The sequence below is a fragment of the Penicillium atrosanguineum genome (genome assembly GCF_028827265.1).
Source record: "Penicillium atrosanguineum strain IBT 20685 chromosome Unknown utg000007l_segment0_segment0, whole genome shotgun sequence".
In the NCBI taxonomy this organism is placed as follows: domain Eukaryota; kingdom Fungi; phylum Ascomycota; class Eurotiomycetes; order Eurotiales; family Aspergillaceae; genus Penicillium; species Penicillium atrosanguineum.
The window spans coordinates 2393967-2420541 of NW_026623139.1; the positions used below are offsets into that span (position 1 = coordinate 2393967).

The 26575-nt window shown below is 48.0% G+C and overlaps 5 protein-coding genes across 5 annotated transcripts; 2 read left to right on the top strand and 3 right to left on the bottom strand.

Annotated features, from left to right (window-relative positions):
* Window positions 1-2171: 2171 nt before the first annotated feature.
* N7443_009099 (homeobox domain-containing protein) lies at window positions 2172-3191 on the top strand (the record flags this gene model as incomplete). The annotated part of the gene is made up of 3 exons (XM_056889155.1): window positions 2172-2273; window positions 2332-2991; window positions 3045-3191. The coding sequence occupies 3 exons, from the start codon at window positions 2172-2174 to the stop codon at window positions 3189-3191; spliced, it is 909 nt and encodes a 302-aa protein (XP_056738457.1).
* Window positions 3192-8834: 5643 nt separating this feature from the next.
* N7443_009100 (ferredoxin reductase family protein) lies at window positions 8835-10421 on the bottom strand (the record flags this gene model as incomplete). The annotated part of the gene is made up of 3 exons (XM_056889156.1): window positions 8835-8856; window positions 8960-9628; window positions 9685-10421. The coding sequence occupies 3 exons, from the start codon at window positions 10419-10421 to the stop codon at window positions 8835-8837; spliced, it is 1428 nt and encodes a 475-aa protein (XP_056738458.1).
* A 2145-nt stretch (window positions 10422-12566) lies between these two features.
* On the bottom strand, window positions 12567-13626 carry N7443_009101 (ferritin-like domain-containing protein; the record flags this gene model as incomplete). Its single annotated transcript, XM_056889157.1, has 4 exons — window positions 12567-13105; window positions 13156-13245; window positions 13297-13482; window positions 13539-13626. The coding sequence occupies 4 exons, from the start codon at window positions 13624-13626 to the stop codon at window positions 12567-12569; spliced, it is 903 nt and encodes a 300-aa protein (XP_056738459.1).
* A 1381-nt stretch (window positions 13627-15007) lies between these two features.
* N7443_009102 (nuclear transport factor 2 family protein) lies at window positions 15008-15783 on the bottom strand (the record flags this gene model as incomplete). The annotated part of the gene is made up of 2 exons (XM_056889158.1): window positions 15008-15531; window positions 15594-15783. 2 exons carry the CDS (start codon window positions 15781-15783, stop codon window positions 15008-15010), a joined length of 714 nt encoding a protein of 237 aa, XP_056738460.1.
* A 3087-nt stretch (window positions 15784-18870) lies between these two features.
* Window positions 18871-22824, top strand: N7443_009103 (uncharacterized protein; the record flags this gene model as incomplete). Its single annotated transcript, XM_056889159.1, has 14 exons — window positions 18871-19031; window positions 19088-19101; window positions 19177-19249; window positions 19312-19658; window positions 19713-19731; window positions 19785-19909; window positions 19973-20116; window positions 20178-20248; window positions 20305-20502; window positions 20562-20589; window positions 20646-20775; window positions 21148-21652; window positions 22057-22189; window positions 22589-22824. The coding sequence occupies 14 exons, from the start codon at window positions 18871-18873 to the stop codon at window positions 22822-22824; spliced, it is 2184 nt and encodes a 727-aa protein (XP_056738461.1).
* Between the last annotated feature and the right edge of the window lie 3751 nt (window positions 22825-26575).

A 26575-nucleotide genomic window follows, 5' to 3' on the forward strand; every position in this document is an offset into this window, starting at 1 on the left:
TATGCCAGGCCGGGCAAGTGGGTATTCCTATTGTTGCTGCACGAGTTGATTGGAGGAGTCATCATGGCCTGACTCGGGGTCCACTGGGAGGATCTCCGATGACAGTCTCGCGATTGATTCCCCGAATTCGTTTGGTCCACCTAGTCAGCTCAGCTCGGAGCCTAGGAGGCTAGCCTAAACACCAGCCTAGCGAGCTGACCCGGTGAATCTACATGATTGAATACGGAGTAGACGTACGCGATACGCGAGCCGCACGCCGCATGGCAGATCGAAGCGATCGAGGCAGAGCAACGCTAGAGAGTTAGTCGACAGCTGGGAACGACTCGTATGTCACATCGAGGGGTAATCAAATCCCGGGCCTCCCTCAACCACGTCAGTCCATTGCACTCCACCCCAGCCTCCCCTCCCACATTTTCCCTTCCCCCTTGAACATGATATGAGATCTCATATGCAAAGTGTTCCCCCCCCCCCTCCCCTCCCTGATCTCAGCTCAGAGGAACTAGGAGATTCCTCGGAGAAGAGTACTGGTGGGACAGTCCATCTGGAAGAAAGTAGAGAAATGAATGAACCCCTAGACGATCTTCCTGACCTATCCCTGTGGCACCGCCAAGTCCAATACCATGGATACCACCAGCCCCTCCGAGGTCTCTCTCTCTCCCTGATCCTGATCGATCTCCACCGATCAGGATCGAGCCCGAGGTGCTAGTCCATAGTCCGGGATAAGCTCCTCGGGACCGCGATCTGCCTGGTAGCCAGTCACACTCCTCCAGACGCTTCTGACACAAGCTGCGATGTGGATACTTTTGGCCCAACCTCGAAGATCTTTCCCTCTCAAATCTAAATGACCTCTTTTTCTGGTCGATCCACACCACATTTTGTGTGTCTTCTTTTTTCTTTCTTTTTTGGTTTTCCCGGGATGTTCTTCAAATTTGACACTCCCCCCGAGTCCTTTTCCCCACTCGGACAGAAAAAAAAAACCCAGTGTATGATTTAATTAACTTCAGCCTGACTCAGGCACATGGTGAATGGCAGAATGCCGCCCACTCTCCACTTCCCCCTCCCCCTTCATGTCCGTGGCTGTTGCTGCCAGCATACCCTACCCTACCCTCTTCCCCATCTTTGTCGGTATGCGGCGACATCGAATCATCTTTGCCTTCTTCTCATTCTTTTTCATTACACGTATTACAAACGAATTCTGGACCGCGCCCATTTTCCTAGATCAGATCCTTCCTATGTAACCGGGTACTCGTTTCTGAAATCAGAATATGACTGCGGCTGAAGTCAACTTCAGGGCACCGACAATGTGATCCTTGGTTCCCGCATTTGGAGAAAGCAAAATGGAAACACCAAAAAAGGGAATAATCAAATTAAAATCCAGAATCTTAAAAATTCAAAAAAATAATAATAATTAATTTATAATCAAGTAGGGAAAGCCTCTGGTCCGAAAAGCAAATCAAAAAGCAAAATCCTAAAAAATTAATTCAAATAGCGCGGGCCCGGGGGGGATATCAAGTTCCTGAAGGCCCCGCCACCTGATAGATCCTGGCGCTAGCACGACGGACTATGCCAGGTTGACAGGAACCAGAGAGGGATCCTTGGCGCTATCTGTCAAGGCCAACCTTAAGGATGCTCCATAGGGTTCTTCATTTGCATCCCCGCTCTGCATGCCTTGAGGACACGGAGTGCTGGTGCTCCGTAGTTTGTGGCTCCCTTGTACCCACTTGCGCCCACGATCGTCATTTTTCTGGGACCCCCCCCCCTGTTCTTACTTTACCATGGACATGTAACAGCTGGGTGCGTCGTCTTTTTCTTTTTTTCTTTTTATTTTTATTTTTTTTTAAATGTACAGTAGCCCTGCGCATTATTTGGAGACCCAAAAGAACCCTCATTCCCCAACCTTGCATAATCTTGGCCGGCGATGTCAACGTAAATTCAGCCCCGTTTCCCAGGTCGGTTCCTTTCTTCCTCTCTGCCTCTTACTTCACTTCTTTCCCTTCATTTCCCCTCTTTTCGATTTCCCATCTAGCTTTCGGGTGGGCTGGTTATCGATCGGAGATCCCTTTAGATCTATCTGCATCCACCCGCGATTGTCTAACACGACCTGTATAGTTGAGATCTGTCACACTTTGAATCTTCCACACTTTTCGATCTTCCCATATAAATCTCGTCATATGTCCCAGTCCCGGGAGACGGACGAAGATACCGACATGGCCATTTCCTATGCAAGCAGGGCGCCGGCCGGTCACCCGCCAACTCTTCCATCATTCCGCGAGGTAAGACAACCACCACTTAAAGGAACATTTCCTAGTACATAACTAATAAGGAATCTAGCTTCTTCCTCCTCACCTGCACGATGAAATCGATTCCTCTTCATATCACACCCCGCGCCAATCACAAGATCGCCCTTCGTCCGGGCATGAGATGGCCGATCCCCGATCCATCCCAGGCTACCCAACAAACGCCCGATCCAAGATACCCTACGACCACCACCGCGAATACACCACCCGCACAGAACGTCCGATGGGTGAGCCTGTGTCTATGCGGGGACCTAGTCCTATTCTTCCACCCATCCGAGACCTACATTCGATGCCCGAACGAAAAGGATATCCAGACAGCCGAATGGCACCCAGGTCCGACCCATTCGCACACGATTACCGCGGACAACCCGGCCCACGACCCATGACGGATCCAAGGAATGCAGATTACCCACCTATGATGCACAGTCAACCATCTGCACCCTACGTGCACCCGTCCATGGCCTATCCAGGCGATCCCGAACAAGTGTCACCTAATATGATGGCCCACCCGCAAGCCAATTTTGGAATTATGGGCGAAACAATCGACCCCAAGACAAAACGCCGCCGAGGCAACCTGCCAAAACCGGTTACCGACATCCTGCGCGCCTGGTTCCACGAGCACCTGGACCACCCATATCCCAGCGAAGAAGACAAGCAGATGTTCATGACACGAACAGGTCTGTCGATCAGCCAGGTAAGAAAATGAAGCGTCCGGTGTTTAGAAATGCGAGCTAATATCCTACATAGATCAGTAATTGGTTCATTAATGCGAGGCGGCGACAGCTGCCAGCCTTGCGCAACCAAATGCGCACTGGTGGCGACGGGGACTCATCACGCCATTCTCCATTCAGCGATGTCGATCAGGGATCGGAAATTCCCTCGCCTCACCATTAGACATGTCCTGAGGTTTTCCTTTTATTTTTCTTTTCCCTTGCGACGCCCGGCTCAAACACCGGGCCTGCCTTGACGGCAGTGGAGCTGGGCATCGGTTTCAGCTTTCTTCATTCACAATCACGGCCTTTAATTTTCTTTCCGTTTCAAACGGTCCACGGCATCGACAGCGTTCATTCGGTTTACGACTGGGAGTCTTCTCCCTTGTTTTATTTATTATATTTTTACGAGTTCACGGGTTTGGGTATCTGGACAAGGTGGATAGACTGGCATTTGGCTTATTTGTCTTCTTATTTTCCATTTCTTCTTTGTCTTCTTCTTCTTGACGTTTTGAGATTGCTGGATTTTGATTTACAGGCACTCGACAGAGTCAAGTGCCGCGAGATATCATTTTTGATACCCTTTACACATTGGATATTACCAAGCGGGCTGTGCCGGGAAACAGGCGGATCTTTGGGAAATTATTTATTGCATTGCAACCTTCATGGATGGCATTTTCTGGTTTACTTCTTTCTTTTTCTTTTTCTGTCACTTATGTCGAGGAGTAGCATGCCGCCTTCTCGACCTGCATTTACACTGGCGTTCAGCTCGGCCTTCAATGAAAAGCACAAATTCAATATACTAGACACATGCTTCGGAACAGCCGGGTACAATACCCCTCTCTGTAGGAAATGAGAAATATGGAACCAGGTTAGAGATGCACATCACTCCCCACCAAAGAAACGACGACCCCGTAAATTATTGCACGCATGACGGGAAACGTGGATCATGCCTTACAAAGGCGGCACGGGGGACCACAATTCTAAGCCAATCCCGTCGATATTTAACCCCTAGTCTGACTCGGGCGATGCTTTTCAGCTGAAGTTCCTCATTTTAAGAGTGTGAAAAGCTGACCCGGACCCATGAACGGCATGGTTCAAACCTGAATCTGGACCTGACACAGGGGTGGTCGGAAAACACTTGCACGCCGATCTGAACCACTAGTAAGCGCTGGGAAGCTCCTCTTCCGTGACAGTTGCCGAATCGCAAATATTGGTTCATCCCAAATTTGGCATACCATGGATTACCGTCCCAGTGATTTCCACATCTCCCACCTGCCAGACCCACCGCTGGGAAAATTCAAATCGCGATCGAGATCAGCTCTATTTGCTGGTCCTTTTCTCCCCACTCCCCATGACGTCGGCTCCCGGGTCCTACTCCGAAGCCTACTCGGGGTGTCTACCCCCTTTGGACAGCGCTTAAAGTTTGGTTCGTCCGCGCGGTTAACCTCATCTACCGAAATGCGATGAGATTCTTCCCGTAGGCCGACTACCATGGCTCTGGGACTGTCAGATCTTTCTTTCGCTCTTCGTTTCCTGTGGTTCTCCCTCATTTCTTTATGGCCGGAGTCATGAAGGGAAGTGTGTAGGTTTCCGTTTGACATCTAAAACGGGGCACTGGGATAAGGTTCAGGCGGGCTTCGTGTCTCTGCTCCGTAATTGCGCCCCGGTCCAGGGTCGGCTGCCGGCCACGTGAATCCTCCGCGGAGCAATTTCCTCAGAACATCCTCTGCATCCACACGGAGAATCCTCGGGAGCTTTGTCGATCTCGTGCGAAACCAGGGACAATGTGGACATTGACTTGGCATGGGTGAAAGCTATGATACGCCGAACCAGAGAATCCCAAGACTTAAACTCGTGCCTATATTTCAGACGTCTCTGAGACACTTATTTGCCCCGAGCTGTGGAATTGTGGCTGGTCTATAATAATCAGGCTTTTTGTCTTTGGCGCCTTTGGCGTTTACCAAAGTTTCTACAGTGCCCCAGTTTCGGGCTATTTCCGTTATGCCAGAAAAAGCAAATCTGGGAAAAACGAGAGAGAGAGAAAAAGAAAAAAGAAACTGTCGCCGGGATATCACGGGCGTTCCGCTTTACTGCCGAGGAGGATCATTAGGGGACACATGCAGTACCGAAACCATTGCCGTTCCATCCCCAACTTGGAAGTCCAAGCCTGAAGTGTTGCCTAGTTAAAGCAACCATGGAACTCGAATCCTTGAGCAGCAAACATGCCATGCAATGTAACACTTCAAACAATAGAAGCACAGCTGCCCACTAAGGGAACTAAACAAAAATACCACATGCACGCATGGGGACACGATTATGCAACCCACATCCCTCCCCGTCCGGGAACGCAGCTAGGAACAAGTATCTCGACGCGCAGACGAACCACAGCCACCGGAAGCACACCCTTACCCCTGCAAATGCAGCAGCCATGCAGTAGGGATCCATCATATAGCGGTGAAATGCCACTCATTCCTACCTGACGTCTAGTGCACGATGTCGGTTCCCACAGTTCGAGCGAGACAGGCTCAGACCGGCATGCGAGCTGTCACTTGTTAAGAATGTGAGCTATCTCATGTCAGGATCGGGCTATGACGATCAGGCTGCAGATCAAGTTCGCGAGGTGTTCGTCGGTGAGATCTACCTAGCCAATTAGCGTGCATTAGCGGCCTGCATATGATTTGTTCGGAGTAAGGGAATTTAGTTATTTGACGTGTCGAGGGGTTCGCGCGTCCTTCGGTGCTGGGCGGCTATTCCTTTTTGGGAGAGTAACGTAGAGAGTTTTGGATCTTTCTTTTCTCGTCTTGGTTTAGGTTTGTTTTGGTATCTATTTTTGAGGCGTCACTTTTTGGATGCTACTGTGTTACTGCGTATGCGGGCAACATTTCTGTCAGGTTTTGAATTGCAGACTATTGATTTTGAGGTGGGGGTGGTCTAGGGGTTTTCGGGATTTTGGGAGGATCGACTACGACCCACCATTCTAGAGTAGCTCGTTCAATAGTTCACTCTAGTCTGGCCAATGCTGGGGCGCCATGGCGATTTGCTTAAGCTTTTTCATTCTTCTGGAACGTCTGACCGAAGTCGTCTAAGTTTTGACTTTGGGATCAATTCAAATCAATCAAGTCTTACTTTCTGTCGGCTCCGAGGCGGGGATCCAGCACGGAGGTGTCCCAATCTAGACAGGTGGCAAGGCTGCGACGCCCGGGAATTTTAAGAATGATATGTCAGGAATTGAGAGAGGTTAAAGTGTTTCCGAATTAAGCGTTCGATAGGTGATGAGGTGATCTTGATGGACATGGTCACTTCGGCAAGGCAACATTGAAATCGACGAAGGTAACCCGGCGTCTCAATTGCCTGATTGAGCACTACTATATGTCACCGGGGAAGATGGGCCTAGTAGGCTCAGCCATAATGCTATTGAATCGGTTCAAGCTATCCAAAAGCGCATCGCGCTGATCTCGAATGGTTCAAGAGTAAGTTCGACGGAGGTTTCCGCCTAGGACATGGCGGCATTGCTCTTGTATTCACTTATCAGTACACATCAGCCTTATAGTCTAGTAAGTCGCCCTCTTTTGTAGCACAGTCACGCGAAACCTCTGTCAATGTCAATGCTAATTTGCCCAGATGATTTTGCTGCAATTGAGAAGTTACCAAGCTCAGGGCTTCCGATTGCCCGTTCCACTTGTGACTTCCGAGATACAAACGCGAAGGAAAGAGTGGTTCTGAACTAAAGGGAGTGGCTTACGAGTTCTCTGAAGACCAAAGCCTTGAAGTTATCATTTCTGTTGAAATCCATATTGTCTAGAGACCGTCGACCATCCCATGATGAAAGTAATTTGAAGAGCGCTTGAACAAAAAAGAGCAGTAGAAAATTCTCATGGCGAGCAGTACCCTCCTGGCACCGCTGACGGAGGACGGTCACGCCAACATCGAGCAGATCAAGGGTTTACTCGGGCATCTGGAGTCCAAAAGTCCAAACGAAATCTCGCAAAAGGCAGCTCGACATTCGGTCAAAATTATCCGAGTCACTGATATACGTGGCGTCTTCTCCCTCGGTCAATGCCGCCAGCATCGCGGTCTTTAGCGTGGCCTGGCCCCTCAAGCTCAGACGGCTTTTCTTTGGCCATCCTCATATAAGGTCGTCATAGAAATGAAAGGGTTCCATAAGAGAAGGCAAGGCCTTATTTGTCATCAGGTGGAGGGTTCATGTCGATGAAATAAGTGATCGTGCTGGGGGAAGTTGAGGTAGGAGAATTAGTCTAGACTAGACGATGAGAATTAATCAGCGCCAGAGATTAATATTAGTAAAGAGCCGGAATATGGAATTCGAGATGATTAGTGCCAGGTTGTACAAATGTGGTCTCCAAACCTGCGTTGTTGAACACTACTTCGTCCGCGCATAAACATAAATCAAAGTTTTACGTCTAGATTTAAGGAAACCTCTAGTACCCAGATTTGTTCAACAATCATTCAAATCATCAACACAGTAGACAGTTAATGAGTATCTGAGAAGAATGAGCTCATATCAATTTTGCAATATCATTCTCTTGAGACCACGGCCACTTTTAACCTACCTGAATGCGTAGACTGGAAGCCCTCTGATCATGTAATATCATCACCCTCATCACCAGGGCTCGCATCATCAACAACCATCTCACCATTAAATTCGCCCACACTTTTGATGGAGAATAATGTTCAAGGTGGCAAAGTTTGCGGATTTAGGAATGCTCGTGGTCATGACAATATTTGGCCGAAGGTCTGGTGAAGCTCCAAGATTGGCTACTTGCTGAAACCCGTCAACTATACAATGTCAACTATCGTTTGTAAGACGCAATCGAAAGTCGAATTCGCTTTCAAAATAGCACAACGCCCAGGTCCATGATCTGCAATAGCTTAAACCCGAAGGTAATCATCGATCTTGATCATCTGGTTCCTGCGAAGGTGAAAAATCCGCAGTCAGACATATCCAATACAGCAATAAGTCCTCATTATGGGCTGACGGCGTTATTTAGAGTATGACGACAAATGTCTGTTGTTGCCAATGGTCGTATGGGCAAAAATGAATCATTTGAGCGCAAAGGGTCACACCTAGACTGCGGCATGACCTGCATAGTCTATAACGCGAACCCATATCATCAACAGCCTCATCAACGACTGTTTCTTTTAGTCCCAGTGAGTTTGATCTCTCATGCAAAGGATGTGCGGTCTTTTTACTGGCGCAAATTTCCCTTTTTTCGTGACGTTGCGACAAGCTATCTGCGTAGAGATGATATAGACGGGTTCGACTAATCTCTCTTCTAACTAGTTGATATTCTAAAGATCGACAATCAAAGGCCCGCGGATTCTGGAGCTCGCTGTACAGGCGGCCATCGTCTCGGAGATGGCTGCGGCATATTTTTGAAAGGTGATGGCTGCGAGCTCCATGGCTCCACCATGCAGAATAAGGTCTCTTCGTTCTTACTGGACACTTTATTTCTTCAGAAACTATAATAGTGCATTTCATCACCTCGTGAACGAAGACCTTAGGATTGTGGAGCTTGTGGCCATGTCGTATTTGACAATGGATGCGCCTCGAGATGGAGAGTACAGCGCAAGCGGCACAGAGAGCAAGGTACTAAGCCAGGGCCAAGGACATCAAATTTCTTTGGCGCTATACCACTCGACACCTGATGTTGTTTTACATGCGTGTTCTCCAGCATTAATAAATGTACTTGGGCCAGACAAATAGACCCAAATGGGCCCTGCAGGCGACTGATCACGAATGGAACCCAGCCTTTCCTGAATATCCAGTCGAGGTCTTCCCTTGCCGGTCAAATGCACTTGAATTTCAAGTGACGTAGTCGGGTCCGCTAAACAGAGTAGTATCAGTGTAACTCAATACGACGAGCCATGGCAACTGGTTGCTTACCTTGTATATATGGTAGATCAATATAGGCCTCCGTCCTTACGCACCAGATAATCACACATCTCTCACAGATAGACGTATTTGCTGGTCTGCTATTGGCACTCCATTCACTGCCAATTTCAAGAACTGCCATTTGCTGTCTCTTCTGCTCAAGAAAGGCGCGGGCTATTGCTATAGCCCCACTTACTCCTGTACCAGCGACCATGCATATGACAGTCTTGTACCGTGAAGGATCTGCCACTGTGAAATATGGGCCTTCGAGTCTTAACGAAACGTCCACGCTTTGTGGGTAAGAAGTGGATGATTCAACCTCGCTGGTAAGCTCAAAAGATGGCGTGCCAGTTAACTGATTGAATTCGCTGTTATCTCCGGATCCCAACAAGGGCTTGCTTTTATCGGCGATACTAGCCAGCTTGTCTGTCCACTGGATAGTTGGCTTTGTGGGGTTGCGAAAGAAGTTGAACCATGTCGACAATACTATTTTCCTAGCCTGGGGGTGGGGAACGTTGCCGGACCCACCACGCTTACGAAAAATGAATTGGATCGGAATATCTTCTTCGGATGCGGTATTTTTGCTTTCGGATGCAAGAGGAGTAATAGTGGTGAAAGGATGGAGCTCCCAGGCGGAGGAATTCGCGTGGCGAATATAGAAATGCGCTAGCGGTGACTGGCAGGCACACCCGTCGAGTCGGTGTCGAGGAAGTAGTAGCTCGATGCTAAATATCAGTTATATTAGCGTGGTCAGCTTGAAGCTATGGAAGATTCAAAGTACCAATACCATCCATTTCCTAGATGGATCACCTTGCCATGCACACATTCTCTTAGCTCGTACAGTCGCATACCCCAGTCGAGCACCCACATGGCTAGCCCTGGAGACACACAGTAGAAAATAGTACTCGCGTGCAGACAGATGACGATGACTGCCACGATACTCAGAAGGTGGGTAAAATAAAAGACATTGAAATATTTCACTCGAATCTTCGGCAACGTAGTGACGAATATGAGGCCCATGATCGTGGTAGAGACGATGCCAGTGAATATAAGAGAGGCTCGCCACACACCCAAAGCCGACGGGTTACCCGGCCAAGTCTCGTGGTATAAGTAAGTTGGGTTTAAGACAGGAAATACTTCCCGAAGCCTCTCTGAGAGAGAGTTGAAAGCTGGCACCCAGGACACATAGATTAATCCGTGGATAATAACCAGTGTGAAGAGAGTATAAGCTATCAGCATATGAAAGGTAAGCGTTGTTGAGACGGATAATTTGAAGAAGGACGCAAGCGCGCTGTGCCGGGAGACAGGGATAAGAACCATCCCCATGGTGACATCGCATAAGTGACCAGTCAATGCAATCGCAGCGAGACGGTAGTTTCCATCCTGAACTCCACGCTCCTGGCCCCTATCCACGAAATAGTCTCGTAGGCGAATCCACCAGACACCTACGATGATACCGTATAAGGTGATGATCCAGATAGATCCAAGTAACGCGCTGAGAGCCAACTGTTCACCCATCAGGGGAAGCTTGAAATTAAACAACCGTCGCTGAATATAACGACGCAATCTGGGTTGAAAGGCGCGGACGGCGAAGAACGCCACAGATATCAATATCCAGGAATACCAGACCACCACATGTAATCGTGCCTGGAGAGGGAAAAGCCATTCGCCGCAGGTGCCAGCATAACAATGATGATCTGATCGAAATGTCAGACCGATTGAGAGACCGAAGGTGAGCAGAAGACTGCCCGCAAGAGGATAAAGACAAGTTCGAGGGGTGATTCTCGTCATCCTAAAACAGCAGCGGCAAAAAAATGATTAGAAGACCATTGAGCGATACTGTAGGCGAAATCGACAAGAATGCTAGGTGCTACTAGAATCAATTTCACTAAAACAATGAACGCTTCTCCCTCGTATGAATAAGCGGACGCCTTTTGGATAGAACTCAAAATGTCAAGCTATGGATAGAATATAGCGAGGTCCTCTCGCGATAACTCGCATGGGAGAAATCCTCGGAGTTTTTCTTCTGCTCTGGAAATAACTTATTTCTCCTTTTCATACCGAAGCGCAAGTGGATCGGCTTATGAAAGGGATTGGACCAGTCGGAAAGGGGTGGAAACGAGAGCGGAAACGAGAGCGGGAACGAGAAAGAACGGATGAGAACGAGGATGAGCGAGAGTCGTCCCGAAAGAGCCTGCTTATGTTCATTGAATCTTTGTTTGTAACGATCAGGTTCATTCATATACATTCTAGAATGAGATCAGGGAATTGTAGGTAAAGGAAAGCAAAAAGTACGCCACGTTCCAATTGTTCTCCAACATATACGGGGATCTCGATCACGATGCTTTTCTTCCGTAAAATTCCCCAACACCGAATCTCAAACATTACCGGCTTGAGGAGCCAACTCGCTATATCCAAGTTCTCTGTAGATTTTTCTTCGTTTCCATCGTCATCCCGAGCATTCGTACCAGTGACACGTTTGTAGAGTGTTGCTGGGGACTGGCTGGGTATTGCAGTCGCAACTCTTGTGTGGTGCAAATATATAAGAATAAAATTTACTGGAATAAAGGCCCTCACATTTTGCGCGTATTTTGAGCTGATCGATGGACTTTGGCACGCAAAAAAATCAAAAAGGCGCATAATATGGTGGTTCGGGATATGTTGGTGGGAATGACAAGCTGGGGGATCTTTTAGTGGTTATATACAAACCAGCATGATACCAGAGCAGAATGAGACCGAAATAAGGTGTTACACCCGGAGATAATTTCAGTCAGAAGACTTTCGATATCTCCATCTGGCACACCGTCGCCGAGACTCTCCTTGAAGATCGATTCTTGATACTGAATCGGCAAACTCTTGATCAATGTGACAAGAATGTGCTCGGCCCCAGAAAGGGAGTGTTGTTCGATGATCATGGAAAGCTTATTTATCTCAGGAGGCCCGTACTCTAATGACTGAGACTAAGGCTATCGACGCAAATATTCTGTCTATTACCCGGGTTATTCCTTGACGCTAGGTGCTGTAACAGGCACAATACGACGAAGTGGAGAAAAGGGCCTCCTTGCGTTCAACGGATCCTAAAAGATATGAGGCCTCACTCTTCGTGTATATCCGCGACAAACGGTATGGTCAACCCCAACTCCGTTTCTTGGAAATATCATGAGCTGTATGTTAAAAATGAACGGAAATAGTGGCCACTTTGGTCAGACATACAAGTCCTCCAATGATGGCATATTACTAACATCCGGCCTTTGATACCTGCTCCTGAGCTGGAGCGGGCAGGACTTGTGGTTAAAAAAAGACTCAGTAGTATTTGAGTAGCAAAAGGATTAGAGAAAAGAAACATTAAAGCTCTTATATAACATGATCACCACCGAAACCTGAATTAAAGTCCGGCCTTGCGCATCAGAATAGCATAGTTGGCCAGACGCAACCACAGAAAGCAAGCAGGCATTGGCAACAGTGATACTCTCAGTCATTTTGACAACAGCCTCACCGTAGACTGGAGATGACCCATGGGTCTGGCCTACGGCAAGACGAACCAATTGTTCATATCACCCTTGCTAGCCGAACAATTCTCGCCAGGCTCACCGAGCGCCCTACTTAGTGGAAATCTACCAATAAAGCAATGTCAGTCTTCCGAGAACATGAAGGTAAAATAGCCTAAGAGGTGCGCCTTACCTCGATAATGGCGGGGCCAGCAACGATGTTATCGTCGGTTACCTTCTTCTTGCCCTTGGTAATGACAACGTAACTCTGACCCGCAATACCCTCAGGGACAGTAACAACGAACGAGTTAGTGCCCGTGAATCTGATGTGAGCCCAAACAGGTCCAGTAACAGTAATGAAAGCAGCGTATAGGTTGCCCAGGTCAGAATCATTGAAGCCGCTACCAGCCACTAAGTGAACCTTGGAGCCACTGACAACAGTTTGGGTCGAGGTCACTGTCAGCGAAGGGAATGCCTTCACTGGGAGCTTTCCATTGCTAGAAGGGCATGATGTAATGAAAGGTGACGCAACGGTGTAGACCTCGTCGAAGTCGAGAGGGTCGTCGAAAGGCTGAGGGAAGGGAACTTCGCCCATTACGGCGCGTAGGTAAGCGCTATGACGGGCCTCAACGGTCAGAATGCTACCAGCGGCAGTAAGGTAATCTTTGTTGGCAATCGACGCGGCAGCACCGAGATAGGCACTGACACCAACACCTAGTACTAGTCGTTAGTAGATATCGTCTTATGATTATGGATAACAGTACCCTCGAGGACGCTAGCAAGGGCTAGGAATGACTTCACATTGGTAGAGGGGAAAGAGTAGGTGCAACGTTTCACGGGAGAAACGCCGGCAGCTAGAATAAATTATTAGGTCTCGCACATGACATATCTCATTTGATACTTACCTGTGAGAGCCTGCGTGAGGAAGGATACGTGTGTCTTCTCGTCGAAAGCGATTTCCTGCAGGTTGGCGTAGAACGGATCTTTGAAGCCAGCCTTCACGAAATCTTCCCTGGTGTAGTTCTTGAGGCCCTCCTCATAGAAGGTGGCCTCGAGGTGCTCGAGCGTCAAAGCGTAGTTGAGAATATCGGCTGAATGGTTGAGAACGTAAGTCAATCTAGCCATTAAGTTTGTGGGGAAACCATACCGTCGGTGATAGCTGCACGGGTGGCAATAGGGCCAGCCTGGGCAATAGCAAGTATCGCACCTGTCAGGACAATATTGGTGACCTTCATTGTGTGATTATGTAGAGCCTTTGGCAAATTAAATCGAAGGACTGTTTCGTAGAACTTGGAACAGTAATGGCTGGTTGATATCCAAAGCAAGAACAGGAGCATTTATACCTGAGGGGATCGACCTCCTCGTGTTATTTGATTGTTGTAAGGGGCTCGGACCCTGCCATTCCCTGAATGGGTAAAAGGTAGTCTCTCGTTACTGTCTTTTCCGGAATTTGGGAATTTACATACGGGCAAGGGGCATATTTGGAGGCTGAAATATTGTGGTTGGCTCAGGATCTAGAAGAATCCAGCGTAAGGGTTAGGTCACTGACAAACATAAAAACGAAAAGCCACGAACGACAGGACCTGAGTCAGGAATTAAAAGAGTCCGAGAACGAGAACGACGCGTGGAATTTGAACATTGACATTGTTCCGTGCTTCCTTGCTCTTTGAAACGGAATGTAAAAGCAACGCCAAATCGCCCTTAAGGAGAAAAGCCTATTCTTTAGGGGATGACGAGAAGAAGGTGCATTGAAAAGGGGCCCCTTGGACAACTATGGATGTAGGGGCTTATGCATGAGACCCAGTCTAATGAGTATATTTGACCACTTTTGACTGGATTATAAGCTCCGCTTGCACATTCCACTAATGTTCTGCACGAATAGGACTGCGCAAATGATCAACTCTTTGCCCGATCTAATCTTTATTATCGCCCGATCAAGGCCTATCCTACAGCCCCCAAGATTATATTCGATTTTAATTTAAGATACTTAACTGCCAATTTTTCCCCTGGATTGCAGATAGCTGGGCAAGGTCCATCCACCTCTACTTGAGTGTATTTAAGTTTAATAAACGAATCCGCATCACTATTTCAAGCTGACTAGATAGTCAGACCAGTATTTTGAATTATAGCTGTATCTATTTTATACGCTTATATGGTTAATATCGTGGAGTTTCCAATTCTCTTGTAACTAGAGGCAGCTATAAAAGTGGCATTCGTGGAATCTACTTGCTGCTGTAGTTGACAGATTTATCTTCGAAGTTTCTGACTCTCAACCAAAGCATTTTCTCGTCGTGGTCTATCTCGTCGTCTTTTTCTTCGAGAGCCAATTCAAAACCTTCTTCAATATTGATTATCACATGTACACATTTCCGATGGGTGGCTTCACGGTCTTTCCTCTGGGCACTTTTTGTCACTGAATGTCTCTGGAAGCCATGGTCAAACAAGAGCGCCCAATATAAGCAGTGCTGGACGCGGTAAAGAATACAAAAATCCAATCTTTAATCCGAGCAGGAAGCTAGCGACTATGATAGATTTGCGGTTTCAGAATCCAAGGGTGGACTGAAAACCCAGTTGAAGGCGTATTTCATCCATTTGATTATAGGACCAGGAACCATCTCAGTACCGTGGCGACGCATTCTTCGGAATCTCCAACAAATCACCCGCTGGTCGCGCTTCCAGCCAGGCATCCATTGCCTCATACAACTGATAGAACGCTGCGTTGTTCATCGTTGGTAAATCGTTGAGGATCGGATGACCTAGGTGTGCCTGTGCGACCGAGAGATATTGGTATCCCGGGGTATATTTCTCCAATTCCGCGGGATCAAATTTGGGCACACTTTTGCCATCAACTGGGACAAGGCGGTCTTTCTCGTAGAACAATTTGATATAGACCACCTTCCAGTCGCCCCCTTCCTTGACGCAAAAGTTAATGAAGCGGCAGTCGCACTCCACATCAAACTCTACTCCGTCCCAGTTGAACCGCTGCGTGATGGTTGCCTTCATTTTACCGACAGCTCGACCGGTAGCTGGGTTGAGATCGACGAGTGTTCCATTCTCTCGGTGCATGATAAAGTCGCCATTGGCGCGTCCCTTGACCGAAGCAGTAATGAAATCGTCGATAGTGAGCCCACCACTCCACGCTGTGTTATCGTACTATGTTAGCTTAGTTATAACATGGATCAAGCTTCAGAATAGCACTTACTTGTGAAAACAAATGCCCCCTCTTTCACGAACAGATCGCGATAATGGTTCCATTCAGAAGCATCGCGATAGACCGGCCAGCCTTTGCATAGTTCCGAGACGCAGAAGCGGTCGAACTTGTCCGCCTCTGTGCCATTGATGTGGTTCCAGGTCTTAGCCTGGGTCTCTTTTTCGGTGATATTGTAAACCATTGTGAAAGAAAGTCTCAAGACTCCAAGGCAACTCAAAACTGTTGGGATTGAAATATTTGTCGTATTAAACGCAATATATATAAATATACAATGAGACAAGGTCAAGTTATAACCGATGGGCATATGATTGACGTAATGCACAACGACTAGGACCGCGGCATCTGGCAAACTTTCCGATAGCAATGATTTACCCGGGTTCCATCTCTAGCTTGCATTGCTACTATGTAGACCACATAACTAGAGCATGGAAATCGCCATGACGGGAAAACTATAGGCCAGATGGTCGCCATCATACCACAAGCGATGACGATCGAGCTACAGGGTATTGCCGCCACATTTAACGTACCGATCGAGGTTTGTTGGGTAGATCATCGCATTCGCCGCGAACATCCTGCATCTATCGACCTCAATGATTGCTATGCCGGCTTAATGCTGACGGCATACCTGTTTGGAACACAATTCCTATACGGGGACTTGCCAACTAATCTCGGGATCGAATTCACGCCGGGTCCCGATGGGTGGGTTGCGGCAAGGCCTAACGCTTGTGACAAGCCGACTCTGAATCCCGAAATGGTGGCCTATAATATGAGATACATGCTTATCAACACAGGCAACCACATTCCCAATCTAGCCTCAACTATCTTATTCATTAAGTGATGCCGTGTCATCATCCGACGGAATAGTTCTAAAATCCTGAGGGTAGCCAGATCAATTGTGACGTCATTGAGTTTTGCTACGAACCCTTCTTTTCCGGAAAGGGGGGTTGATCGACTCTATACTGCGATGTTATGGAATGAACGCCCACGACGTCAGAACGCTCCTTGCTCGCTGGTTTTTGACATCGTACTAATTGACCCCTAAGTAGTGACTTTGTTGTCATCGACATCATGGCCGATATCAATGCACATACTAGAAGCCCAAAAGATGGGTTCTCATCCCCACCGTAAATCCCACCTGAGTGTGTCAGGTATCACCCTTGCGAAAAAAATATCAACCATCTTCTTTGGCATGTGAACATGATTTGAAGTTTGAAAGAATCGAGAGATGAGAGCTTTAAGATTGGCAGCCTTTTGGAAACTATATACGGGGATTATAATATACACTGGGTGCTAGATCATACCATGGCGACCAAGGGTTACCGCGCAATCGATAGAGAAGAAATTCCGGGCTAAGAAGATTTTTCGTCGCAACCCATTTTACGAGAAGGACATGGCATTCGAGCATCGACTATGAACCCTTAGCGAAGGAACCTAAGGAGTTTTAGTTCCCAGCATATGAAATCCGTTGGCTAGGATATTCTATAAAGCAGTAACTTCTCAAACTATTAAGTAATAAGCGTGATGAATTCTAAAAAGAGATGTTATGATGATTGGATAGTAGAATTATTGCTCCAAGGGTGATTTCCAAGCCGGAATAAATATTGGCCATCTGTAATTGTTACACCTGATGATAATAATGTTCTTGTATTTAGAATAGACTAGATAGACTTTCTAGGAGAGTGCCTAGTGACTATTTCCTACGTCCCCTAAATACGCGCCAAGAGTCAGTCGACTGATGCGGTCGGCCTTCTGTGGCTCCACGGCGACCCTTCAGTGTAATGCGCTACCGTATCCTTATTAGAGGCGTGGGATGCCAACGAGCTGGATAAGCCGCCGCGACAGAGCCCCCGATTATCAATCTAGAGGAGGTCTACGTGAGAGAGCCAGATATTTCAATGGTGGTGACGGACAGCCGACGATGCTAGTTGCCCGACAGATTGGTCAGCTTGGTGAAGAAGTTGCCGATGGAGCCATGGCAGATACGTGCATAGGAGGCAGAGATGAAAAAGGGGTTCGAGGAGCGATCATTTGACATGATAATGGCGGGGAGGAGGTTGATTTCCGGATAGGATAGGCTGGCTGCCCCTCACACAGATGAAAATCGAGTGGCAGAAGTCAGCAACACCAAGGGCGAAAAGAAAGACCTGGAGCTTTTGAAGATGTCTGTGTAGAGACACGTAAACAGTACGACTCAAAGCCGGAGAGGGCATGAAGATAAGTTCGTCTAATTCGGCACTTTGCTCTTCAGCAGTCCGTCGGGCGGTCATTTTGGACCAGCCACCAGATAATGAATGGTCCCAGTACACTCGCCCCTAACTCGGCCGTTCGAGTTGAGTCGCATTGCGTCACATCAGGGGCTTGCGATCTTCGCCCAACACTGATCTCATCATCCATATTTTGTGGTTCTATTGAATGTTAATTGTTGCTAGTTGAGGGCGCTTAGGATTGAAAGCCACAATATTCGTTCATCTGGGCAACCAATTGAATACATCGGACCTCCACCTTCCCCAGATCTTTATGGCAACACCCGCCAATAGCCGGAAGCCTATTACGGTTCGAATGCCAGCCACTCACGGCCAAGGCTCCTGCTGACACGAGTTTCACACTTGGGGGCCACAGGTCCAGCTGAGCACAGTCCTCGACAATCAATCCCTCTCGTGGAAATCTGGGGCCACTATAATTTTCGGGATTCCGGATGGCGTATGGCGCAAGCTTGAAAACGCCATTAGGGGGAAAGGAGCTCTCTAGCGCAAGCCATGTCTTCTTGGAACTTTCATGATCGGTACGCCCATCTTTCAAACCGGCTGTCTGAAGCGCTTGATTAGCAAATAGCTCTTATGTCGGCTGTAATCTCCAACCCTGGCTAATGCGACCGCAGTCCGGGGTAATAACACATGGTTCGCTCTTGCCACGAGATATTATTTCCAAGGTTGATGGGTCAGGCCCGCCTATTAGGGTGGCCTCCCCGCAATGAGCAAGCGAATGTGACATTGTGATCGGACTGGTACTGGCGTGCAGACAAGGGTCTCCTTCGGTTTGCCTATGATGAACGTGCGCATAAGAAACCCAATGCTCGTGATTCACACAATAAATAAATCCTCAGCCGCACTCGTCACACACTTTTGCTTTTGCTTCTTCCCGATCCGTTAATCACTTCAAGTGTCCCTTCGTTCTTTGACTGTGTCACCTATAGCTCTCACGTACGCGACCGTGGTAGTCTGACCTACTGGCCCTGTCGCCCCCGCATCGTCTCACATCATCGCCCACAATGGCGCAGTCTTACCAGAGTCCAAACTTCGACACCTCAGCAGATAGCAAACGAGAACGTGCGCTGGGTGCCTCAGAGAACCATGGCGTCAGTCATGAATATGAGGACCCTTTCGGGGACGAAGAGTTTGCCGAGGTGAAATATCGGACATTGTACTGGTGGTAAGACCTTAGCTCCTGGATATGCACCGAGCTTCCTGCTAATTGCATCAATGCAGGCAATGTGGCATGAGTATGTGGCCCTGTGTCTGACCTCGAAATTCCCCGCTCAAGAATCCGATGAATTTAACGCATACTTGCACACTAGTTATGATTGCGGAGACAATCTCTTTGGGAATTCTGTCACTACCCTCGGCCGTAGCGACTCTTGGACTGGTCGCGTAAGCTGGACCTCCCCTCGGTCGATAAAAAGCTTGTGAATGCGAAACTGAGATTCTTTTAGAGCGGTAATCCTGATAGCGGGACTGGGACTCTTGGCCACATATACCGGATACGTGATAGGGCAATTCAAGCTTCGGTACCCCCATGTCCATTCTATGGGAGATGCTGGAGAGATAATGTTTGGAACATTTGGCTGGGGACGATTTGGACGTGAATTTCTGGGCACGGCTCAACTCCTCTTCCTGGTTTTCATCATGGGCAGCCACATTCTCACTTTCACGGTGATGATGAACACCTTGACCGACCATGGCACTTGCTCTATTGTTTTTGGTGTCGTTGGCTTGATTATATCCTTTATCTTCGCATTGCCACGGACACTGCGAAAAGTTTCGTGGTTTTCGTTCGCCTGTAAGTTCGCGGCAAAGGATAAGAAAGGAACGAGCTGACATTGTCTTGGGACAGCCTTCATTAGCATCCTTTCGTAAGTCGTGGTTAAACGCCTTGGCCTTCCGAACTTGCTGATATGTCTGCTAGTGCCCTGTTGATCACGATGATTGCAATTGCGATACAACGCCCCGGTGATGGCCACGTGGACGCGACCACGAAGATAAGTGCTGCCACTGGTTTTCTGGCTGTGACAAATATTGTGTTTGCCTATGGTGAGTTCTTATGCCACTGTGAAACAGGAACGATACATCCGACCTCATACTAACACCACACAGCGGGTCATGTTGCTTTCTTCGGCTTTATTTCGGAGATGCAAAAGCCTACTGATTATCCTAAGACCTTGTATATGCTTCAGGCGACAGACACCAGTTTGTATATCATAGCCGCCGTGGTCATTTACTATTATGGAGGCAATGATGGTAAGCCCTCATGTCATTGTGCCAATGGACTACATGGATATTGACGCAATCGGCATCCTAGTGAAATCGCCAGCTCTGAGTTCCACTAGCCCTATCACAGCGAAGGTGGCTTATGGAATCGCAATTCCAACGGTATTTCCCCCAACATAATTCCTGTCTTCTCGAGTAAAGCTGATTTTACCTGGTAGATTGTGATTGCTGGTGTTATCAATGGCCATGTCGCAGCAAAATACATCTATGTGCGGTTGTTCCGGGGTAGTGACCGAATGCACAAACGGAGTTTTGTGTCGGTTGGATCCTGGGTTGGAATCACCCTGGTGCTGTGGATCGTCGCCTGGATTATTGCCGAGGCCATCCCCGTTTTTAACAACTTGCTCAGCTTGATCGTGAGTCGCCCCCTTATGACCAGCGAAGCTTGGAAACACATATTAATAGAATCATCTAGACTGCCCTCTTTGCAAGTTGGTTCACCTGTAAGTCAACTCGCATACCCGTTCATAGGTCGGAAAAAGTCTAACTTGAATATTAGATGGTCTTAGTGGCATCTTCTGGCTGTTTTTGAACCGGGGACGATACGTGAGTTCCCCGCGAAAAATATTTCTTACCATTCTAAACCTTTTGATTGTCGGTATTGGTGGCTGCCTATGCGGAATGGGCCTGTGGGTGTCCGGAAAAGCTATCCATGATCAGAAGAGTGGTTCTAGTTTCTCTTGCGCAGCAAACACTGGCTGAGCCAGAAACTCCCCCGTGTCTAGATGTTAATAACTTGGTTTTGGGTGTGTGTTTGATGAGATTGGCAATTTATACAGAAGGGCTTGGGATCAAATAAAATACTAAGAATGAGCGATAGTGTTGAATAGTATAATTTACCTGGGAGAGAACCAGAACGGTCACCATTACCCAAGCTCGCCACACAACATTGCTCTCCGCTGAGTCTGAAGGCTGTGCTTGTGTAAATTGCCCTCGCTAAATCCTCATTTCCTTGTTGCTCTTCTCGCTGGAATTCATCCTTCAACACTTGTCATGTCTAGCGGCGCACAATCAGACACTAACCCTGGTGAGACCATGCGTCTGGCCGTGGAGCGATTTCGCACCAGAATGGAATCATCAAATAGGTGTTTCATCCAGGATTGCGTCGATGAGATCGAAGCTATGCGTCTGTTGACCGAAGACGGAAAATTTAGTCTTATGCGTCCCTACTGGTATGAATTAGGAGTTACGGGCTTGAGTGACTGGAATTATGACGCTCCCAGAGGCCCTGTTCTGCGAGCTCGCGAGACGGAGAATGTCTCGCGATTAGAGGACCTGAAGACCATATTTCATGAGCATATGGATGGGATTATTCCGCCAATGCTGGTGACGGATAAATGGCGCCAAATATTTCTTGAGACCATCGAAAATGTGTGTAATGAGGCAGCAGTGCAAGATAAAAAGGATGAGGACTTCCATATTCCGGTGTGTGATGAGCTGGGTCACTTTATCAAATACGCCAATGGTGTCCAACATCCGGACTTCCGTCGCTCCGGCAAGGCATCTGTCCGTGGGAGCCCGTGCCTGCACTCAAATCCCAATAGACTCAGTACATTAAAGAACACCTGGATCTAAGACACAAGACCCTGGCAAGAAATTCTACTCGCCCGCTTGTTATCGAGCGGCGCTTCGAGCCTTTGTGTCCACCGAGCGTACAGGGTATGACCAATATGCAGTAAGGCGGAACAGACCATCAATGCCAGGAAACCCAAGCTCCAGCCTGTCGGATAGGGTACTCCGCTGTGCAGCTCCATGAAATCCATGAGCATGTCTTGCAGAGTTGCATGATTTTGTCGAAATTGGCACAGATCGATCATGGCGAGCATGATGCCTCTTGTGTATTGCCAGAGGCCCCGATCTGTCTCTATATTCCACAAGCTGGTTTCCTCTGAGCGGACGGCTCGGCCTAGGATATTGATCCCGGCAAATCCCAATGGGAAGAAGACCTCTCAACAGTTCCTGTCGGAATTGAGCAAGGAGCTTTAGATAATTTATTGGATCACCAGCCACGCATTATCTTTTCCAACCAATTCAACGGGGTCGGTGAGTGCACCGCTTTCTTTCACAAAAAACGTACCACGGCTTACATAGTTAAGGGCCTTGGTATTTCGAACAAGTGTGGAATGGTGACCCGAACTAGATAGAAAGCTTACACGTCGCATCTGGCTGGGCCAATCCCATATCAGAAACGCAATACGAGCCCAGAAACCAAGTATGAATCTGCTGCGAACCACCTTGATTCGCTTTCTAATAGGTCGGAATTCCAGCAGTCCAGTGCCTCTGTCAGGGCGGGCCTCGACTATCATCTTCCTGTCGCGGGGCACCCCTCATGCCACACTACACTCACCGGAACCAGTTTCCTTGAGCCCAGATACATCTGGATGTCCTCTCGTGCCCGTTGAACTCTGGAATTTCTCCGTTATGATGACTGTGCTATCTAAGGCGCTCCTGTTCCCCTGACTGTCGGCGTAGGCACCGCTGTCCCCGTAACAACGACGACCGCCGCGACAGCCAACCCCACCAGCCTAGCCCCCCTCCCATCTGGCGGCGCTGAAGGCTGCGTGGCCATCGTTTACTACCAGAACGACGACAAGAATATGCGAGATTACCACGGATATGAGTTCTATCCGCTCACACCGTCTATGGATGTATGCCCTGGGTTCAGCTCGTCAGATTAGACGAAATTAGGGGCGTCGAATGGTATACCATCCGAGATGACAGATATCTCCGCGTTCGGGGATACTTGTACTTACGAGTCAAATGGAGCAACCCCTCACACCATGAACTCGAACCAGGTCGGCACACTGAAGTTTAAGAAGTGGAGGGATGCGCTGTGCTCCCATAAAACCCTAGGTAGGACTTATGAGTACGGGTGGTAGACTTACGATTAAATGTTGAACTGTGACTGCTCAGGGCATTACGGCAGCTCATCCGTCGAGAAGTGATGCCTTTGGCGAATGCTTGCGTTGAAATTTATACAACTATAAGATATAATGTCTGCCTGTCAAGTCAACCTCCAATAAACCAAATTTTATCTAAGAACATAAGTACTAGATTGTCCATCAGTGAGCGCTCTTTCGCACGGATCGGATATCGCATGTCCCAATCAAGAATATATACCCCACGACTGAAACTTTGCCGAAGTCTTGCTGTCACCTGCTTCTTAATGTCTTTCGCTTCGAGTCGATGCGCATAATGTGCCTGCAAGGATCGTACTTTCGCGTTGGAAAACGCTTGCAAATTTCCTTCCCAACTCAATCCCTTCTCTTCTTTAAGTTCTAGCAAGAACAGATCTTCATTTGTATGAGTAAGGGTTTCATTTGCTGAATACCCTTGAGCGCCTAGTTCTAGGCTTTGCGTTTTACGTAGTGTTCATTTGATACAGACGAATGCAAATGCTTCGGTATGGACATGACAGAAAATTGTGCTCTCTTGGATAGAGACGTCGGTAGATCTTAATTGCATACACTTAGAGTTCCGACTCAATACTCTCGCAAATTAAGTAACTCCGGGCATGAAATATGTAAAATAAATATTTTTGGTGATACTTGACGTTTGCAGAGGGCCCTGGATACCGCCGGCAGAACTGCGGATGATTCGGTAATTGAGGGAGCCATTATATATCATGAGCAACTAGAGAATCTTGATCGGAAAAATATTAGTCAAGGTAATTTACTGGGATGGATGCACTTTCTTAAAATCGATTAATTTACAATGGATCTTTGAAGAATGATAGAGGGCAGGCGAGGTTGACCTATAGTAATATGGCCAAGGAATATGATAGAAGAGCCCGTATTGTAATAAATCCCAGGATGCGTAATTTGTTCAACTTGGCTTGTGCCTCACGCCTTCCTATCTACGGAAAACGTCCACTGTCTTAAATGAAAAGCAATAAATTGTGGATCAATGGCACGAGTAGTCGCGAAAGCAGCTATTTAAGCCTAAAAATGTCGTTTCCATGCATGACTCGAGACCGTTTTCCTCAACTCAGCACGAAGAATTACGGTAGCCTTGTTCGGTAGCCTTGTCCGAAAAAGCAAGGTGCGGATCTAATCCCATTTTGGCGGGTGGTCTCAATAGAGTTGGCCACGGGCTGACATTTTCACCAGCGTCAAACATCTGAATTCCCAAGTAATAGCCATGAAATCCACGGGGTATGTTTCAAACCCCGTAGGCTCTCACGAAAGGCACCTGCGTGGGGATTATGGTTTACACCCTGCATTTGTTTGACTTTGTGGTCGGTTTCATTTTTAAGTGAAGCTTGCCCGAAATCTGCTAAGGTGGGCATGAGTGGGCCAGCCAAGAAAAGGGTCCTCGGTAGCGTGAGTTAATAGTGCAAGGCTGCTGTTTTTCTAAATCGTGAGTATCGCCGAGGAAAGATTGTAATGCTTAGCTTCAGCAAGTTGAACTTGACCGCTAGAGGGTTCTTGGGGCACAGGGCCTCCACACGGGCATGATTGTATGATCGATCATACCTCAGTCACAAAGAAATTACACGACTCAGTCTTAGAAATCAGGCAACCTCATGATCAATGACGTGGGAGGGCGGTTTATTTTGTTCTTTCGATTTTCTCTCACGTTGAGCTCCCGGGCGCTTAGCTGTGATCTTTATCTTCACCGGAACATATTTGTCCGTTAAGGGAGATTTGGAGCAGACCTTCGGGCTTCTATCACATGTGAAAGCTCCTACCACCCCACTAACAGCTAATTGAAGCCCGAAAACATGAGGCATTTTTAATAAAAGCTCTAAATCTTGTTCGAAAGCCGAGATTCTTATCTTTGAGACATACATCACCCATGGCGGACGGGTTAGCCCGCTTGTCATTGCCTAGGCACGGCATTTCTTATCTGCATCCAAAGCCCCATCAGTGGCTAAACAGGAACAGGTCTGCGAAGCCGATTGCGATGCGTCGTCATTTCATCATCTTAAACGTGAGCACCTCTGCAGCCACGGAGTAGATGGCTTGACGGACTCTCGTGGAAGCAGAAATCGAAAAGGGAAATATCTTATCCGCCAATAACAAGTAGACAGGGAATATAGCCTCATCCAACCACGGAGCTACGCCTTTTCACGTCATTCTATGATTGGAACGGTGCCTGTGTTGTTCAACGATAATTGGCTCGATCGACATGCCTAGAGCTTGGACTGTCACATTGACCTTCTGTCGGAAGTGATGGCCTGCATAAGCGCACTCGGCGCCCAGCTGTAGCCTTCCTCAAACGTCCCAGCCGTTCTTTGCGGCCATCGTACTTTGACAGGAGAGAGAGAAAGAGCACTCTGCACTGGGTTAGATCTCCGCCTCGTATCCACAAATTTTAGTGGGCCTTAGCTCGGGATTGCAGATTTGAAGGGTGTTGGGATACGAAGCACGAAGAGAACACGGGCGCAAGTCTCGGGTCACTTCTCACTAGGCATTGCTTGAGTTCAACACAAGACCTCAGGGTCAAACTTGGCAGAAGCCACGTTCTGTCGATCGTATTTCGATCGTATACCCTTATGTTAGACGTAGAAGACCCCGTTGATCCCGTTGATCCCGTTGATCATGTCGATGAAATCGTGCATGGAGGTTAGCTTGCCAGATTTGGGAAACGCGCACAGACTAGATCTGCCTCGCGAACCTGTCATTGTGTCCACCGATTCATGCCCACTACACCTCAGTTCGACGGAGAATTACCCCGGAATTTGCCATCTAGGAGGACCAAGGTCTTGATAAGCCACGCCCGCATCCACGAAATTCTGACCGCTTCTTCGATCGAGGTCCCGTGGTGGAAAGCCAACATTGCGCTACTCTTGAACGGGCAGGCACTAAACCATCTGGAGCCCAGGTTATATTGTCTCTGGGAATTAAGTGGAGCCAAGCTGTGGAGAACCCAAGAAGGCGAACCTCGGACGAATATTCTATTTTGTCTCGCAAGCTCAACTCAGAACCACTCAGCACCGCGCGATTAAAAAAGACTTTATGATGGCCGTTGCTTTGCGTTTCGAGCTAAGTAGCGAGACGGTTTAGATCCACCACGATTGAGTCTGGATTGACCCGGGGGCGAAAAGTGTTAATTTTAGTCGATCACTTTTATCCCGAGGTGCAGGAACATCCGCAATTTCCAGGCGGCGACGGCGGGACGCTGTTCCCCAGGGCTTGCCAAGAGACCCTCGGGCAACGTGTCTGGACCGTGCTCTCCCTGAAGTTCGTCAATCGTCAATAGGTGCTAGTGATGGCAGCACGCCTCGATTCGATATTGAATTTGGTCGCTAAACGGATAAGGCCAACAGGGGCCCATGCAATAATTAACCGGGTAGAGATCCGGTGTTAGCCGGGTCTAGAAAGTTACAATGTCGCATTGCTTTCAACCCCCTGGCACCAATCATGGATTAGCCTGAGAAGGCCATTCAGCCGACCAGATTGCTGCCGGCCAATTGCACATGCTATC